Raw genomic sequence first — 17,106 nt, 5'->3', positions numbered from 1 at the left:
TTAATGGCTGCATAATATTCCATCTTAGGAACTGATGAGTCATGGAACCTCTGGAAGCATAAGGCTCTTTTCCATTCTTTTTTGTTGCTAAGAGGTGGACTTGGCTGGATCCCCTCCAAGGTCTACCCCAATGTGTCCGGAGTCTGCAGAGCCTTACTTGATACTACCTGTAGGTCCTCTCTAGCAGAAAAAGTGTCTACTGTGTGTTTCATGCCCAGGACTAGGAGGGTACAGTCGTGTTGTGGTTTTACAGTCAAGGTGTGGAAGTCCCCTGTGCCTTCCTTCTCCATTGTGCCTTCTGCTTTGCAGGGCAGGCATCCCTCATCGACCTCCTGGTTTCCAAGGGCGCCGTGGTAAATGCCACAGACTACCACGGGGCCACTCCACTCCACCTGGCCTGTCAGAAGGGCTACCAGAGCGTGACGGTGAGCAGTGGTGCCTTTGTGGTGGGCTGTCGCTTTGCACCTGTGAGCTTGGTGTTCTGCGCGGGTGACTGTATAGTCATGCTGGCTACCCTGCACCCCCGTCTCCTGGTGCTGTGTCCTCCTCGTTCCACAGCAGCTCTGCTGCAGCAGTAGTCAGGCAGTCCAAGGACTCCCGGGGTGTCCTGGGAAGACTTTCTGGGTCTCCTAGACAAGATCATTAGGTTTAGATTTGAAACTTCCTAGCCGGACATGGTGGCTCACGCCTGTAATCCCAGTGCTTTGGGAGCCCAAAGCAGGATTGCTTGAGCCCAGGAGTTTAAGACCAGCCTGGGCAACCTAGGGAGACCCTGTCTCTACCAAAAAAAATCTTTTTTAATTATCTGGGGATGGTGGTGTGTGCGTATAGTCCCAGCAACTTGAGAGGCTGAAGCGGGAGGTTTGCTAGAGCCCAGCAGGTCGAGGCTGTAGTGAGCAATGATCGTGCCACTGCACTTGAGCCTGGGAGACAGAATGAGACCCTCTCTCTAAAAAGAAAAACTTCCTTATCATCTGGGGGAAGAAAAGATGGGGCTTTAGACTGTTTTCTTCAGTCTCTAAACTGTCAGGAAGGATGGGTGTTGGTATAGTTTGAGTAGTAGCATAAATAAGATTGAAGATGGTAACAAACGACCTCCCCCTGCTAAGACTGGAGGCCAGGCCTCCCAGGGAGCCAGCTGTGCCCTGCTCGTCGCTCTCCTTTATCTCCGCAGCTGCTGCTACTGCACTACAAGGCCAGCACGGAAGTGCAGGACAACAACGGGAACACCCCGCTCCACCTGGCCTGCACCTATGGCCACGAGGACGTGAGTGGCCCTTGCTGTTCCCGGGGCGGAGGGGCTGCATTCACCTTTTCCCACTCGTAGAGAAGTCATGATATCTCATTAGTCTAATGTATTTTGTGTCGATAATTATTGAAACACTGGGTGTGTAAATTTTTTGAATATGAAAGAATGTTAGGCCAGGCACGGTGGCTCACGCTTGTAATCCCAGCACTTTGGGAGGCTGAGGTGGGCAGATCACCTTAGGTCAGGAGTTCGAGACCAGCCTGACCAACATGGTGAAACCCCGTCTCAACTAAAAATACAAACATTAGCTGGGCATGGTGGCAGGCGCCTGTAATCCCAGCTACTCAGGAGTCTGAGGCATGAGAATCAGTTGAACCTGGCAGTCGGAGGTTGCAGTGAGCCAAAGTGGCACCATTATGCTCCATCCTGGGTAACAGAGCGAGACTCCATCTCAAAAAAAAAAAAAGGAATATTTAATATATTACAGATGCCATATTGAAGTAACAAAAATTTAAAAAGAAGTCGCTCATTTTCTTATCCTGAAGTCAAATCATTTTCATTTATCCTTGCTACCATCTGGTTCTTACTTGTATACATATTTAATTTTTACATTTTCTGTTTTTATTATTTTCTTATTATTTATTTATTTTTGAGACAGGGCCTCACTCTGTCACCCAGGCTGGAGTGCAGTGATAGGATCTTTGCTCACTGCAACCTCCGCTTTCCGGGTTCAAGTGATTCTCCCACCTCAGCCTCCTGAGTAGCTGGGATTATAGGTGTGTGCCACCACACCCAGCGAATTTTTGTATTTTTAGTAAAGTCAGGGTTTCACCATGTTGGCCAGGCTGGTCTGGATCTCCTGGCCCCGAGTGATTTGCCCATCTCAGCCTCCCGAAGTGCTGGGATTACAGGAGTGAGCCACCACACCTGGCCTTTATTTTTCACTTTTTAAAATTAGAAAAAAAAATGTTTTTTTGAGACAAGGTCTTGTTTTGTTGCCCAGGCTGGAGTACAGTGGCATGATTTTGGCTCACTGCAGCCTTAGCCTCCTGGCTTAACCCATCCTCCCACCTCAGCTTCCCCTGGGACTAAAGGTACACACCACCACGCCTGGCTAATTTTTGTGTTTTTTGTAGAGAAGGGGTTTCACCATGTTGCCCAGACTGGTCGCAAATTCCTGAACTCAAGTAATCTTCCCACCTCAGTCTTCCAAAGTTCTGGGAATGCAGGCATAAGACACCATGCCCGGTTCACTTTTATAATAATATCCAAGAATTGTGTAATTTCCATTTTCATGCCCTGTTTCACCACTATGTGCTTATTTTTTCCTACCCGCCCTTCCTCTGGCTTCTCTCCATAGTGATACATGGATAGATTTACACACGTGTGTGGGGATCAGGCCTGGCCAGGTGGTTGATGTATGAAGATGGCGCTATGCCCTGTACGTTTTTATGCCACTTGCTTTCCTAACTTAGCCCTATGTTACAGAAATCCTCTAGGTCAGTCCCTGCTGATCTAGCACATTCTTCTTCTTCTTTTTTTTTTTTTTTTTTTAAGACAAAGTCTTGCTCTGTTGCCCAGGCTGGAGTGCAGTGGTGCGATCTCGGCTCACTGCAACCTCTGCCTCCCGGGTTCAGGCGATTCTCCTGCCTCAGCCTCCTGAGTAGCTGGGATTACAGGCACATACCACCACACACAGCTAATGTTTGTATTTTTAGTAGAGACGGGTTTTCACCCTGTTGACCAGGCTGGTCCTGAAACTCCTGACCTCAAGTAATCCTTGCCTGCCTCGGCCTCCCAGAATGTTGAGATTACAGGTGAGAGCCACCGTGCCTGGCCATCTAGCACATTCTAATAGCTGCAGTGATCTATCGTGTATTGTGTCGGTGATCTCCAAGACCACCTCTGGGCTCAACGATTTACTGGGAGGACTCACAGAACTCAGCATACAGTCGGACTTGCAGCTGTGATTTGTTATAGCAGGACACAGAACAACATCAGCAAAGGAAACAGGCACATGGTGGAGTCCAGAGGAGAGCAGGGGTGAGCTTCAGTCTCTCTCGGCTGGGAACAGTGGCTGGCACCTGTAATCCCAGCACTTTGGGAGACCAAGGCCAGCAAATTGCCAGAGGTCAGGAGTTGAAGACCAGCCTGGCCAACATGGTGAAACCTCATCTTTACCAAAAAAATACAAAAATTAGCTGTGCATGGTGGCACACACCTATAATCTCAGCTACTCAGAAGGTTGAGGTGGGAGAATCACTTGACCTCAGTAGGCAGAGGTTGCAGTGAGCTGAGATTGCGCCGCTGTACTCCAGCCTGGGCGACAGAGCAAGACTGTGTCTCAAAAAAAAAAAGGTGTTTTTTCATGGAGCCACACAGGATGGGCTCAGTTCTTCCAGCAGTGAGTTGGAACCACACACAGGAAGTGTGGTCCACTTGGGAGGCTCATTAGGAACTCAGTCCCCAAGAGTTACTGAAGGCTAGTCCTGTAAGCACCTTCTGGGCAGCATGTTCCAAAATGCCATACTCCCAGAGGAAACTCAGCGTTCAGCATAAACTGCATTGTATAAAACAATTCAGGCCCAGTATGAGCCACCTCATCAATTAGGGAACTTTGGGAACACTCCCCACATCCAGGCACCCATAGAATGTTTCAGGCCAACAGGCAGTCTTGCAAGCAGGCTTCTCAGTGGTTAGCAGTCTCAGGCCTGCTGTAGTAACTCTGTTCTGTACATGGAGACATCACAGTTTTTGCAGCCACTTCTTACTGATTGGCAGTTTCATCCTTTTGAAAGCATGAGGTGTCCTGGCTGAGCGCGGTAGGTCACGTCTGTAATTCCAGCACTACGGGAGGCCGAGATGGGAGGATTGCTTGAGCCCACGAGTTTGAGGCCTGCCTGGGCAACAGAGTGAGACCCTGTCTCTACAAAATAAAAAATCCAGGCATGCTGGTGCATGCTTGTAGTCCCAGTTGCTCAGGAGGCTGAGGCAGGAGGATCGCTTAAGCCCAGGAGTTCAGGGCTGCAGTGAGCTATTACTGCACCACTGCACTGCAGTCTGGATGACAGAGAGAGATCCTGTCTCACAAAAAAAGAATGAGGTGTCCTGATCAGATACTGTGACACCTCTGAGTTCTGTCTATTACTGCACATTTGCTTGGTGAGGAGGCCAAGGAGAGCATAGACCTTGTCGAGGCTTGGTACGTCCATGAGCGATGCTCTTTCCCCATCTCTTTGCAGTGTGTGAAGGCTCTGGTCTACTACGACGTGGAGTCGTGCAGACTTGATATTGGCAACGAGAAAGGAGACACCCCTCTACACATTGCTGCCCGCTGGGGCTACCAAGGCGTCATAGAGACATTACTGCAGAACGGAGCATCCACCGAGATCCAGAACAGACTAAAGGAGACGCCTCTCAAGTGTGCATTAAACTCAAAGGTAGCTCTTCCCATCTCTGAGCGGCAAGATGACTTTGAAAGAAGACCGATGTCCGTAGCTTAGGTCTTGGCCTCATAGACAAATTATGCATTAGCGCCTGAGGGCAGAACTTGGCTTGCACCCTTTCTGCTGCATGTGGGACTTCATCGTTAATGGGTTTTACTGATTTATATTATTTTTGGTTTGAGTGAGCATTTTTCTCATGGTTGTTCCAGGAGCTGCTGCAGGCAGAGTTTGTTCTGGCTACTGAGTGCTATTGATTTATTGGCAAATGGAGTGGGTAGAAACGAGAGTCCTCAGAGGCAGGAACTGGGGAGGGAGCAAGATGTGTTGGAACTCTGTTTTCCCGGTGCTCCACCTTCAGTGCCTAGAATCTTTATTCTGACTCGGCTAGTTCTGGACATCATTGAGTATGGTTTCTTTCGTACATAATTTGTTAATGAACTCACTTTTTTCTGGTAGTGATTTCTGGAGACATAGTTTAGGGAGCATGTTGGGAAGTGCTCACCTCTTGCGCGTCAGCGGGGACTGGGGGTGGCTCACAGAGGCCAGTTCTCTGCACTCTCGTCTCTCGGCAGCAGAGCTGGTGAATGGCGTTGTAAGACAGGCATGTGGCAGACTGACCCGGGGAAGCACAGGTCCCTGTGAAATGGAGACCCCAGCTTGGGGGTCCCCTGAGGGATTCTGTTCCAATCCAGGTCTCTAGGGGAGCTCCCTTTGTACAGGCCTGACTGTCTGCCTTTTTACAAAAATACTTAATTTTTTGTTGTTTTGAGATGGAGTCTCGCTCTGTCACCCAGGCTGGAGTGCAGTGGCTCCCTGCAGCCTCGGCTCACTACAGCCTCCACCTCCCAGGTTCTAGTGATTCTCCCGCCTCAGCCTCCCAAGTAGCTGGGATTACAGGTGCCTGCCACCATGCCTGGTTAATTTTTTGTATTTTTAGTAGAGACAGGGTTTCACCATGTTGGCTAGGCTGTTCTGGAACTCCTGACCTCAGGTGATCCACCCACCTCGGCCTCCCAAAGTGCTGGGATTACAGGCGTGAGCTATTGCACCACCCAGTCCCAAAATATACGATTTTATAAAAGTAATAGAGATCTTAGTGTGTTGCCCAAGCTTGTCTTGAATTCCTGGCCTCAAGTGATCCTCTCACCTCCACCTCCCAAGGTGCTGGCATTACAGACATGAGCCACTGCACCCGGCCAGCTTTCTGCCTTTTGATGTTTTACTGGCTCCCTTTTATAATTTCCAGCTCTTCTAGGTTGTTCTTTCAGTTTGTTCACATCTTATTCTGGGAGTAGCACAGTTTGAATTTGTTTTTATTTTTGTTTTCTCGAAACCTCTTTATTGAGGCATGATTGGCACACAGAAAGCTGTATATAGTCAGTGTGTACAACTTGATGAGTTTAGAGATAAGTGGACATCCATGAAACTGTCACCACCATCTATTCCATAAACATATCCATCACCTCCAAAAGTTTACTTCTGTTCTTTTTTTTTTTTTTGAGACAAGGTTTGGCCGTATTGCCCAAACTGGAGTACAGTGGTGCGATCTCAGCTTACTGCAACCTCTACCTCCTGGGCTTAAGCCATCCTCCCACCTCAGTTCTCGAGTAGCTGGGACTACAGGCATGCGCCACCACACCTGGCTAATTTTTGGATTTTTTATACAGATGGAGTTTCACCATGTTGGCCAGGCTGGTCTCAAACTCCTGTCTTCAAGTGATCTGCCCGCCTTGGCCTCCTAAAGTGCTGGGATTACAGGTGTAAGCCACCGCCCCTGGCCTTCATCTTTCTTTTTCTTTTTCTTTTATTTTATTTTTTTGAGACGGAGGCTCACTCTGTCACTCAGGCTGGAGTGCAGTGGCATGATCTTGGTTCACTGCAACCTCCACCTCCCGAGTTCAAGTGATTCTCCTGCCTCAGCCTCCCTTGTAACTGGAAGGTACAGGTGTGCGTCACCGTGCCCAGCTACTTTTTTTTTTTTTGTATTTTTAGTAGAGACGGGGTTTCATCATGTTGGCCAGGCTGTTCTTGAACGCCTGACCTCAAGTGATCTGCCCGCCCTCGCCTCCCAAAGTGCTGGGATGACAGATGTGGACCATCTCGCCGTCTCGCCCAGCTTCCCTCTTTTTTTTCTTTTTTTTTAATTATGTTTTTGGTGTGTGGTAGGGACACAGTGTAAGATCTACAGTAAAGCAGTTTGTGAAGGGTTAGATCCCTGCTTCTGGCTTCAGGGGCCTCGGCTGTACCTCTGAATACCTTTCTGCAAAGGTCGCAGCTTTCTGACAGGCAGAGGTGACTGGGCTGAGCAGTGCCACCACGGCCTGGGCTATTGCGATGCCTTGGGAGGAGGGTTCTACTGCTGTGGTATTTGTTTACCAGAGGCCCTTCCAGAGGGAGATCTGCAGAGGAAAGGAGAGGCCGCCTTCTCGGCTTGGCTCTGAGCTGTTCCTGCTTTGAGACCTGTGGGTGCTGGAGGAAAGGCCACACCCCCTGCCTGTGGACAGACAGGCCTGGGGGCTGGATGCAGTGACCTATCAGGCTCCATGCGGGTCTGGCTTCTCTTATCCCTTGAGTCCATGCATGGGAAGCCCTGAGTCCTCCCACGGGGCAGGAGGAGCCGTGATGGGAGGAAGCCCGACTTTGGTGTGATCCTATGTAAATTGCCACCTGCTCCGGGTCTTGGTTTCTCTGGCCATCCAAGGATGCGGCTGGGCCACATGACCTAAGGCTCACTGCACTGACATTCTGAGGAGCTAGGCCGGCAGTGGGGCATGTGGGTGATGGGGCTATGCTGAGACGACCTCCATCTCATTGGGTACTGTTGGCATCCCCTTTGTCCCCCTAGATTCTATCTATAATGGAAGCCCATCACCTGTCCTTCGAGAGGAGGCAGAAGTCATCCGAGGTAAGTCAGCCAGGCGGAGCGAGTTGGTTACGTCGGAGACCAAGGGCTCTTTCTCCCGTCCTCACGTGACCCTGTGCCCCGTCTTCTCTCTCGTCGGGGCTCACTGGCTACAGGCCCCTGTGCAGTCCCCGCAGCGCTCCGTGGACTCCATCAGCCAAGAGTCCTCCACTTCCAGCTTCTCCTCCATGTCAGCCGGCTCAAGGCAGGAGGAGACCAAGAAGGACTACAGAGAGGTGAGGCTTCCAGAGGGAGGACGGGGACGGGGAGGCCTTGGCGGCCCCAGGCAGTGGCGTTCAGCTGAAGAGCCGTGGCCTGATGAGGGCTGCCCTCTCAGCCTGCTCGCCTGTGCTGGGGCCGCTGCTGCTCTGTGGTGGCTGAGGTCGGTGCCTTCGAGCTAGGCCCAGCGGCATCTCGCAGTGCTGTGCACTTAGGCATGCCCTTCCGTGGGCTGCTCCCTGAGCAGCAATTAGTGTGGTAGAGTGTGTTTGTGTATTAGAGAGAGGATAGGCTCAGAAAAATACAAGTCAGGTCATGTAGAGGTCCACTGATTTCAGATCATTTTGTTTTTATTTTAATTTTTTTGAGATAGAGTCTCGCTCTGTCTCCCAGGCTGGAGTGCAGTGGTGCAATCTCGGCTCACTGCCACCTCTACCTCCAAGGTTCAAGCAATTCTCCTGCCTCAGCCTCCCAAGTAGCTGGGATTACAGGGGTGTGCCACCATACCTAGCTAATGTTTTTGTAGTTTTAGTAGAGATGGGGTTTCACCATGTTGGCCAGGCTGATCTTAAACTCCTGACCTCAGGTCTCCCAAAGTGTTGGGTTTACAGGCATGAGCCGCTGCACCTGGCCTGTTTTTATTTTTCATTTTTATTTTTACTTTTTTGAGACAGAGTCTCGCTCTGTCACCTAGGCTGGAGTGTAGTGGTGCGATCTTGGCTCACTGCGACCTCCATCTACTGGGTTCAAGCCATTCTCCTGCCACAGCCTCCCAAGTAGCTGGGATTACAGGTGCCCGCCACCATGTCCAGCTAATTTTTTTGTATTTTTAGTAGAGATAGGGTTTCACTACGTTGGCCAGGCTGATTTTGAACTCCTGACCTCAAGTGATCCGCCCACCTGGGCCTCCCAAAGTGCGGGAATTATAGGCATGAGCCACCGTGCCCGGTCTGATTTCAGATCATTTTGGAAAGTGTCTGCATAGCATTCTCTGCCTTCCATCCCTGCTCTACAGGCACCTCTGTTGAGAACCTAATGTCGTTGTTCCTGAGTTCTTGCAAAGTTCACGTAGACATTCACACACGTGTCCACCTTGCAGTTTGCAGAAGTTCATTGATGGCCTTTGTTTTTCTTTTTCTTTTTCTTTTTTCCACTTAAGTTGCTTTAGAGTTTGTTCAGTGTCAGCACAATAGATTTGCCTCATTCTTTTCTTTTTTTGCGACCTAATCTTGCTCTGTCGCCCAGGCTGGAGTGCGGTGGTGTAATTTTGGCTCACTGCACCCTCCACCTCCTGGGTTCAAGCAATTCTCGGGTCTCAGCCTCCTGAGTAGCAGGGATTACAGGCACCCGCCACCATGCCTGGCTGATTTTTTTTTTTTTTTTTTAGTAGAGATGGGATTTCACCATGCTGGCCAGGTTGGTCACAAACTCCTGACCTCAGGTGATCCGCCCACCTCAGCCTCCCAAGGTGCTGGGATTACAGATGTGAGCCACTGCACCTGGCTAGTTCTACCTCATTCTTTAGCTGAGAAGTGGATTGTTGAATGGATGTACCACCATTGATGGCCCCCGCCATGGGTGCTGAACCCTCATTGACCCTACCATAGTGTCCCACTACCCGCAAGCCGTCACATGCTCTTGGAGGACCAAGTAAGCTTAGCTCCATGCAGAACCACAGCAGAGAAAGCCAAGAGACATGGTCCAAAGTCTAACGGAGACCTGAAGTTGTCCCTGTTAGGGGTGTCCACCCTCATGGTGCCCAGCTAGCAGATATTGAGAGCTGAGTTCAGTATTTCTTTTTTCTTTTTTTTTTGAGACAGGGTCTTACTGTGTCACCCAGGCTGGAGTGCAGTGGTACAGTCATAGCTCCCTGCACCCTCAAACTCCTAGGGATAGCCTCCAAAGTGCTGGGATTACAGGCTGAGCCACTTCCCTTAGCTAAGTGTATTTTTCTAAATCATAGAGGTGGCTGGTGTCTTAGGAAGGACTTGTTCTCCAAGGCGACCATGGCCTCACCTTTCCACGTGGATAAAGTTACAGTTTATACTCCCTAAATGGCAGTGGGTTCTGTGCACACCAGCAACTTCCTAGGATACCCTCTCTGAGCAGTTTTAGGGACACGTTTACAAGATACTAAATCAGCCAGGCATGGTGGCTCACGCCTGTAATCCCAGCACTCTGGGAGGCCGAGATGGGCGAATCACCTGAGGTCGGGAGTTCGAGACCAGCCTGGCCAACATGGAGAAACCCTGTCTCTACTAAAAATACAAAAAAAAATTAGCTGGGCATGGTGGCGAGCACCTGTAATCCCAGCTACTAGGGAGGCTGAGGCGGGAGAATTGCTTGAAACTGGGAGGCAGAGGTTGCGGTGAACCAAGATGGCACCACTGCACTCCAGCCTGAGCAATAAGAGCGAAACTCCATCTTAAAAAATAAATAAATAAATAAGATACTAAGTCAGACGTTAAAACTCCACAAATCAAGCCAATAGGTTTTCAGAATGTTTATATTATTTCTATTATTATTTTATTACTGAAATCATTTTTCTAACATTCTTGTTCCTTTTATTAAGGTAGAAAAACTTTTAAGAGCAGTTGCTGATGGAGATCTAGAAATGGTGAGTTTTTAGAAGTGCCTTTTATTTTTATTTTTTAGAGACAGGGTCTTGTTCTGTCACCCAGGCTGGAGTGCAGTGGCGTGATCATGGCTTACTGCAGCCTTGAACTCCTGGACTCAAGCGATCTTCTTGCCCCAGCCTCTTGAATAGCTGGGTACACAGCTGTGTGTGGCCATGCCTGGCTAATCATAAACAAATTTTTTGTAGAGATAGGGTCTTGCTATATTGCCCAGCCTGGTCTTGAACTCTGGGCCTCAAGTGATTCTCCTGCCTTAGCCTCCCAAAGTGCTTGGATTACACGTGTGAGCCACCATGCCCAGCTTTAGAAGTGCTTTTTATTATAAAAAGCTTGTTCTAGCTTAAAACAGCCACCCACCTGTGTTTCTTGTCTGCAGTTCAGTTTTGGGCCATGTGGACTCTTTGATTTTGTGCAGAGGGCGGTATGTTTAATGCATATTTGGTAATGGCAATGTTATATTTTCCTGACAAGTAATGAGGCAGATCAACATACAGGCACATAGCAAGCGTGGGCCCTGCCTTTCAGACGTCCGTATTCCAGGAGTGTGGTGAGACATTGCCAAGACCAGAGACCATGTCCAGGGCACAGAGTGTGGGCTCAGAGCCCAGGCCCACTAGCCAGTGTGCAAGGAGGACAGCTCGGTTTTAAGAGAGGGCAGCATTTTGGGGAGAGGAGGAAATAGAGAGGCGAGGGCAGAGCCCAGTGGTGTTTGTGAGGCCCTGCAGAAGCTGTGGTCGGCTGGGACTCCTGGGCTGCCGGAGGGGGCCTGAGACTTGGGGCTCCGAGGATTCATAAGCAGGTGTGTAGATGAGATGGGGCCGCCGGCCCTGGGCTGGCACCTGGAGAGAATGTCGTGGCTTGAAGGGAAGGCGTCTGTCCTAACCATTAGGCACATCTGACAGTGAAATGAGTGGACAGTGGAGACAGCCTTCCTTGGATTCCGAGAGACAGGTTCCCCTGGCTTGCCTTTGGCCCCTTGAAAGGACTGTGTCTTCCACTTTTTTTTTTTTTTTTTTTTTGAGACAGAGTCTTGCTCTGTCATCCAGGAGTGCAGTGGCACAATCTCGGCTCACTGAAACCTCCACCTCCTGGGTTCAAGCAATTCTCCTGCTTCAGCCTCCTGAAAAGGTGGGACTATAGGCACGCACCACCACACCCGGCTAATTTTTGTATTTTTAGCAGAGACGGGGTTTCACCATGTTGGCCAGGCTGGGCTTGAACTCCTGACCTCAGGTGATCTGCCCGCCTAGGCCTCCCAAAGTGCTGTGATTATAGGCGTGAGCCACCATGCCTGGCCGTATCTTCCACTTTTTTTTTTTTTTTTTTTTTGAGACAGAGTCTCACTCTGTCGTCCAGGCTGGAGTGCAGTGGCCAGATCTCAGCTCACTGCAAGCCCCGCCTCCTGGGTTTACGCCATTCTCCTGCCTCAGCCTCCCGAGTAGCTGGGACTACAGGCGCCCGCCACCTCGCCCGGCTAGTTTTTTTTGTATTTTTTTAGTAGAGACGGGGTTTCACCTGGTTAGCTAGGATGGTCTCGATCTCCTGACCTCATGATCCGCCCGTCTCGGCCTCCCAAAGTGCTGGGATTACAGGCTTGAGCCACCGCGCCCGGCCTCTTCCACTTTTAATGGAGGAGGGAGTGAGGTGCTTACTAAGTGCCCTGGGTCCAGGGTGGGTTTATTTTTTTTGAGACTGTCTTGCTCTGTTGCCCAGGCTGGAGTGCTGTGGTGTAATCATGGCTCACTGTAGCCTTGAACACCTGGGCTCAGGCGATTCTCTGGCCTCTGCCTCCCAGAATGCTGGGATTACATGTATAAGCCACTGCGCCCAGCGCTAGGACTAGAGTTTTAAAGCCATCACCCTGAGGCAGCACTGATCTGCCTGCCCATTTTTATGATAGAAGAAAAGAATCTCTGGCATCAGTTGTGAAGTGGAAGGACTGAGGAAGGCTTCATGAGGGAGCAGAAGCCGGTTATAAATGGCTGTGGGGTTGGGGAAGGAAGTGTGAGCCCTGATTGGGAACGGTTGACGGTGTGTGTTGAAGATACTGTGCAGCGAAGACGCTGAGGATGTGTTCCTGTTTCCCTTACTCTCCATCACCAGGTGCGTTACCTGTTGGAGTGGACAGAGGAGGACCTGGAGGATGCGGAGGACACCGTCAGTGCAGCAGACCTCGAATTCTGTCACCCCTTGTGCCAGTGCCCCAAGTGTGCCCCAGCTCAGAAGGTTCGGCTTTGTTTCTATTGGTGGAGGTTGGAGAATGTAGGCAATTTTTTCTTTTTTTTTGAGACAGGGTCTTGTTCTGTCACCCAGGCTGGAGTGCAGTGGTACAGTCATGGCCCACTGCAGCTTCAACCACCTGGGTTCAAGTGATCCTCCCACCTCAGTCTCCTGACAAGCTTGGACCACAGGCATGCACCAGCACACCTGGCTAATTCGTTTCTTTTTGTAGAGACTCGGCCTTTCTGTGTTGCCCAGGCTGCTCTCGACCTCCCAGGCTCAAGCGATCCTCCTGCCTCAGCCTCCCAAGGTGCTGGGATTACAGATGTGAGCCACTGCTCGTGGCCAGCAAATTCTTCCTTTTTCCCTCAGGAAAGTTCTCTGTTTCTCAGCCAGATAATTACTGTACTGCATGGCTGTGAATAAGTATTCCCCAAGATATGGTGGGACTCATTAGCCCAGGGCGAGTGCCAGCTTCCTGTGCAGCAGGTAAGTGAGCAGGAACGTGTCCCCGTGATTAGCATTTTGGCTGCTATCTGGGCCCCTGAGTCCTGTGGCAGGAGCTTATGGACAGATGCTCGAGGGTCTCCTGTCAGGTACCTAAAGCCCTCCAGGGAAGCTGCACGCATGTTCTCCTGCTGCTTTTACTCAGGTGAGTTGAGTCTTCGTGGGGACTCTCCCCCAAGTGCAGAGGAATCCCCAAACCCTCTCCCAGCTTCCCCCAGGGGTAACATCCTTGCAAATCTATGGTGTAGAATCACAGCCAGGATATCGAGATTGATGCAATCTGTGGATCTTAGTTCAGATTTCCCCAGTTCTGCTTGTTCTCAGTGTGTGTGTGTGTGTGTGTGTGTGTGTGTGTGTGTGTATTTAGTTCTGTACAGTTGTGCTACATGTGTAGGTTTATGTATCCACCGTCACATTCAAAATATCTTCTGTGACAGAAGATACTTTTTTATAATCATTGTTCTTTTTTTTTTTTTCCAAGATAGAATCTTGCTCTGTTGCACTATTGCCCAGGCTGGAGTGCAATGGGGCAATCTCGGCTCACTGCAACCTCTGCCTCCCAGGTTCAAGCCATTCTCCTGCCTCAGCCTCCCGAGTTGCTGGGCCTACAGCACCTACCACCACGCCCGGCTAATTTTTGTATTTTTAGTAGAGACGGGGTTTCACCATGTTGGCCAGGCTGGTCTCAAACTCCTGACCTCAAGTGATCCACCCACCTCAGCCTCCCAAAGTACTGGGATTACAGGTGTGAGCCACCGCACCCGGCCTCCTTGTTCTTTTACAGCCTCTTATTCTTGTTTTGTAACGTCCCCAAAAGACACAACACTAAACTGCTTTATATCTGTGATTAAATTAAAACCCACCCCGCCATTCTTTTCTAGCCAGTGGTTTAGAATTGGTTTTTAAATCCTTTATTGAAGTATAATTCACAGACAGTAAAGTCTATGTATTTATACAATTTGGTGAACTTTTACAGATGTAAAACCTGTGAAGCCATCACCCCCATCAAGACACAGCACGTCTCCGTCACCTGCAAGCACATTTCTGTCACCACAAGACCAATCACTCAAGCTGCCCTCTTATAGCCACACCCACCTCTCTACCTGCCACACCCACCCCACCATCCCCAACCCCTGGCAACCACTCTCACCTGTTCTCCGTTTCTCTGATCCTGTCACTTCAAAAACGTTACATGAATGTAATCACACAGTATACGTAGGACCTTTTGGGACTGACTTTGTTCGCTCCATTTGATTCCACGTTGTTGCATAGAATCAGGTCTGTTTCTCTGTGGCGGGCTGGCATTCCATTTTTTTTAATGGTGGCATATACTCACTGTGGAATGTTCAAGGACATGTATTTTGTTGCTGGTTTGGGGAATGTTATCAATAAAACTGCCATGAACAAACATTCGAGTAGACGTTTCGGTAAGAACACAAGTTTTCATTTTTCTAGGATAAATGCCCGAGAGTGCAATTGTGGAGTCACGTGGTAATTGCACGGTAATTCATGGTTCGTTTTTATAAGGAACTGACAGTCTTTTCCCAAGCAGGCGGTATCGTTTTACATGCCCACCAGGGATGTATGAGTCATCCAGTTTCTCCTCATCCTCCCCAGCCTTGGGCGTGGTCATTGTTCTCTGTTTCAGCCATTCAGATAGGTGTGTAGTACTATCTCAATGTGGCTTTAATTTGCATTTCTCTAATGGCTGATGCTGTTGAACAGCTTTTCGTGTGCTTATTTGCCATCTGTATATGTTCTTCAGCGAAATGTCTGTTAATGTGTTTTGCCCGTTTTCTGATTGGTTTGTTTTTGGCTTTATTGTTGAATTTTGAGAGTTCTTTATATATTCTAGATATGTGGATATTTGTCAGATACGTGGTTTGCAGACATTTCCTTTCATTCTGTAGCTTGTCTATAATCTCACGTGGGCTTTCACAGAGGAAAAGGTTTTTATATGTCTAGTTTGTCAGTATTTCCTTTTGTAGATTATACTTTTGGTATCAAGTCTGAGAATTCTTTGCCTTGCTCTAGATTTCCAACTTTTTCCTGTTTTTTTTTAAGTTATACTTTTATGTTTTATAGTTAAGTCCGTGATCCGATTTGTGTTAATTTTTACTCAAAGGGTGAGATTTAGGTTGAGGTTCTTCTTTTTTGTTCTTGCCTACGAATGTCCACTTGCTCCAGCACCATTTGTTGAAAAGCCTCTCCTTCCTCCCGTGACTTGCCTGTGCACCTCAGTTGGCTATAGATTGTGTGGATCGATTTCTGGGTTCTCTGTTCTGCTGCATTGATCTATGGGCCCATCCTAACCAGCACCTTGCTGTCTTGATGACTGTAGCTGTGTAGTAAGCCTCAGTGCTGGATTAAATGATTTTTCCTAATTTATTCTTCTTTGCCAGGACTGTTTCGGCTATTCTATGGTCTATGCCTTTCCATGTAAATTTTATTTATTTATTTATATACCTACTTACTTACTCACTCTTATAATACCCAGACTGGTCTGAGCCGTATCAATTTTAGAATTAGCTTTTGTATGTCTACAAAATACCTTGCTTGAATTTTGATAGGAATTACATTAAACCTATAGATGAACTGGGGAGAAGTGACATCATCTGACTCAACATATGTTGAGTCTTCATGAACGTGGTGTATCTCTCCAAGTATTTACGCCTTCTTTGACTTCTTTCATCAACATTTTGTGATTTTTTTTTTTTCAGTATACAGATCCTGCCTGTGTCGTGTTAAGTGTACACCTCAGTATTTAATCTTCTTTCAAGCAGTTGTAAATGGTATTGCATGCATAGCATGCATTCATGTGTTAGCTATCTAATTATAGATGTGTATGTCCCATACTAAGAGAATTAGGCTGGGCTCAGTGTCATACTCCTGTAATCCCAACGCTTTGGGAGGCCACCCTGGAAGATCACTTGAGGCCTAGAGTTTGAGACGAGCCTGGCCAACAGAGTAAGACCCTGTCTCTAAAAAACTAAAAATATAAAATATAAAATAAAAAAGAAAATGAATTTGGCCGGGCACGGTGGCTCACACCTGTAATCTCAGCACTTTGGGAGGCCGAGGTGGGTGGATCACCTGAGGTCAGGAGTTCGAGACCAGCCTGACCAACGTGGAGAAACCCCATCTCTATTAAAAATACGAAATTAGCTGGCTGTGGTGGCACATGCCTATAATCCCAGCTACTCAGGAGGCTGGGGCAGGAGAATCATTTGAACCCAGGAGGCGGAGGTTGCGGTGAGCCGAGATCGTGCCATTGCACTCCAACCTGGGCAACGAGTGAAACTCCATCTCAAAAAAAAGAAAAGGGATTTGACTTTACAAAATAGATAGAGCGGTATTAGCCTTTATATTGTAGGATAATTTTACCATTTCTAAAAAGAACTTCAGCATGGGCGACTCTGAGGATATTGAAAATGACTGAAGTTTTCCCTCACACGTTTTTCAGCTGTGAGGTAACATGTACATTGGGGGTGTGCGCCTTTTGACCTGGCTCCCTGCCTCTGGATGCACATGGTCCAGAACACAGTTTCCCCAAGGTGGGCGCCTGTGAAAATGCAGGATAAGAAAGGCAGATGGTGTTCCCTCGCATCTGGTGGGAAGTGACGAAGCCCCCGGACCCTCAGTGCCTGTGTGTGGTGAGGGGAGCGTGCTGCGTCTCTGCTGCTGCCGTTTTTGCTATTTTGCCCCTCCCTGTTTTCCCACTTTAATTACACAGTAAAGTACTGTGAAACTTGAAGTCTTAGGCTCCCTGCACTTCTAAAACCTCTTATTCTCCTTTTGTAATTTCTCAAAAAGACACAACACTGTACTGCTTCATGTCTGTGATTAAATGAAAATCTTCTTCTAGCCCAATGGTGGTCTTTTTTTTTTTTTTTTTTAATTTTAATTTCTAGAGATGGGGTTTCACTG

At 48.6% G+C, this 17,106-nt stretch overlaps 1 protein-coding gene across 1 annotated transcript in view; it reads left to right on the top strand.

Annotated features, from left to right (window-relative positions):
• The window catches only part of ANKRD27 (ankyrin repeat domain 27 (VPS9 domain)), a 77,566-nt gene that overhangs the window by 50,528 nt on the left and 9,932 nt on the right, over nucleotides 1–17,106 (top strand). The window contains exons 16-22 of the mRNA XM_011948800.1: nucleotides 310–425; nucleotides 1,175–1,267; nucleotides 4,492–4,689; nucleotides 7,541–7,600; nucleotides 7,714–7,833; nucleotides 10,389–10,433; nucleotides 12,556–12,678. Coding sequence (XP_011804190.1) covers nucleotides 310–425; nucleotides 1,175–1,267; nucleotides 4,492–4,689; nucleotides 7,541–7,600; nucleotides 7,714–7,833; nucleotides 10,389–10,433; nucleotides 12,556–12,678 — 755 coding nt within the window. The remainder of the gene's footprint in view (nucleotides 1–309; nucleotides 426–1,174; nucleotides 1,268–4,491; nucleotides 4,690–7,540; nucleotides 7,601–7,713; nucleotides 7,834–10,388; nucleotides 10,434–12,555; nucleotides 12,679–17,106) is intronic.

This window comes from Colobus angolensis, unplaced genomic scaffold, assembly GCF_000951035.1.
Source record: "Colobus angolensis palliatus isolate OR3802 unplaced genomic scaffold, Cang.pa_1.0 Scaffold107, whole genome shotgun sequence".
Lineage (NCBI taxonomy): Eukaryota > Metazoa > Chordata > Mammalia > Primates > Cercopithecidae > Colobus > Colobus angolensis.
The sequence above is the reverse complement of the archived record's forward strand: the minus strand, read 5'-3'. Positions and strand labels throughout refer to the sequence as shown.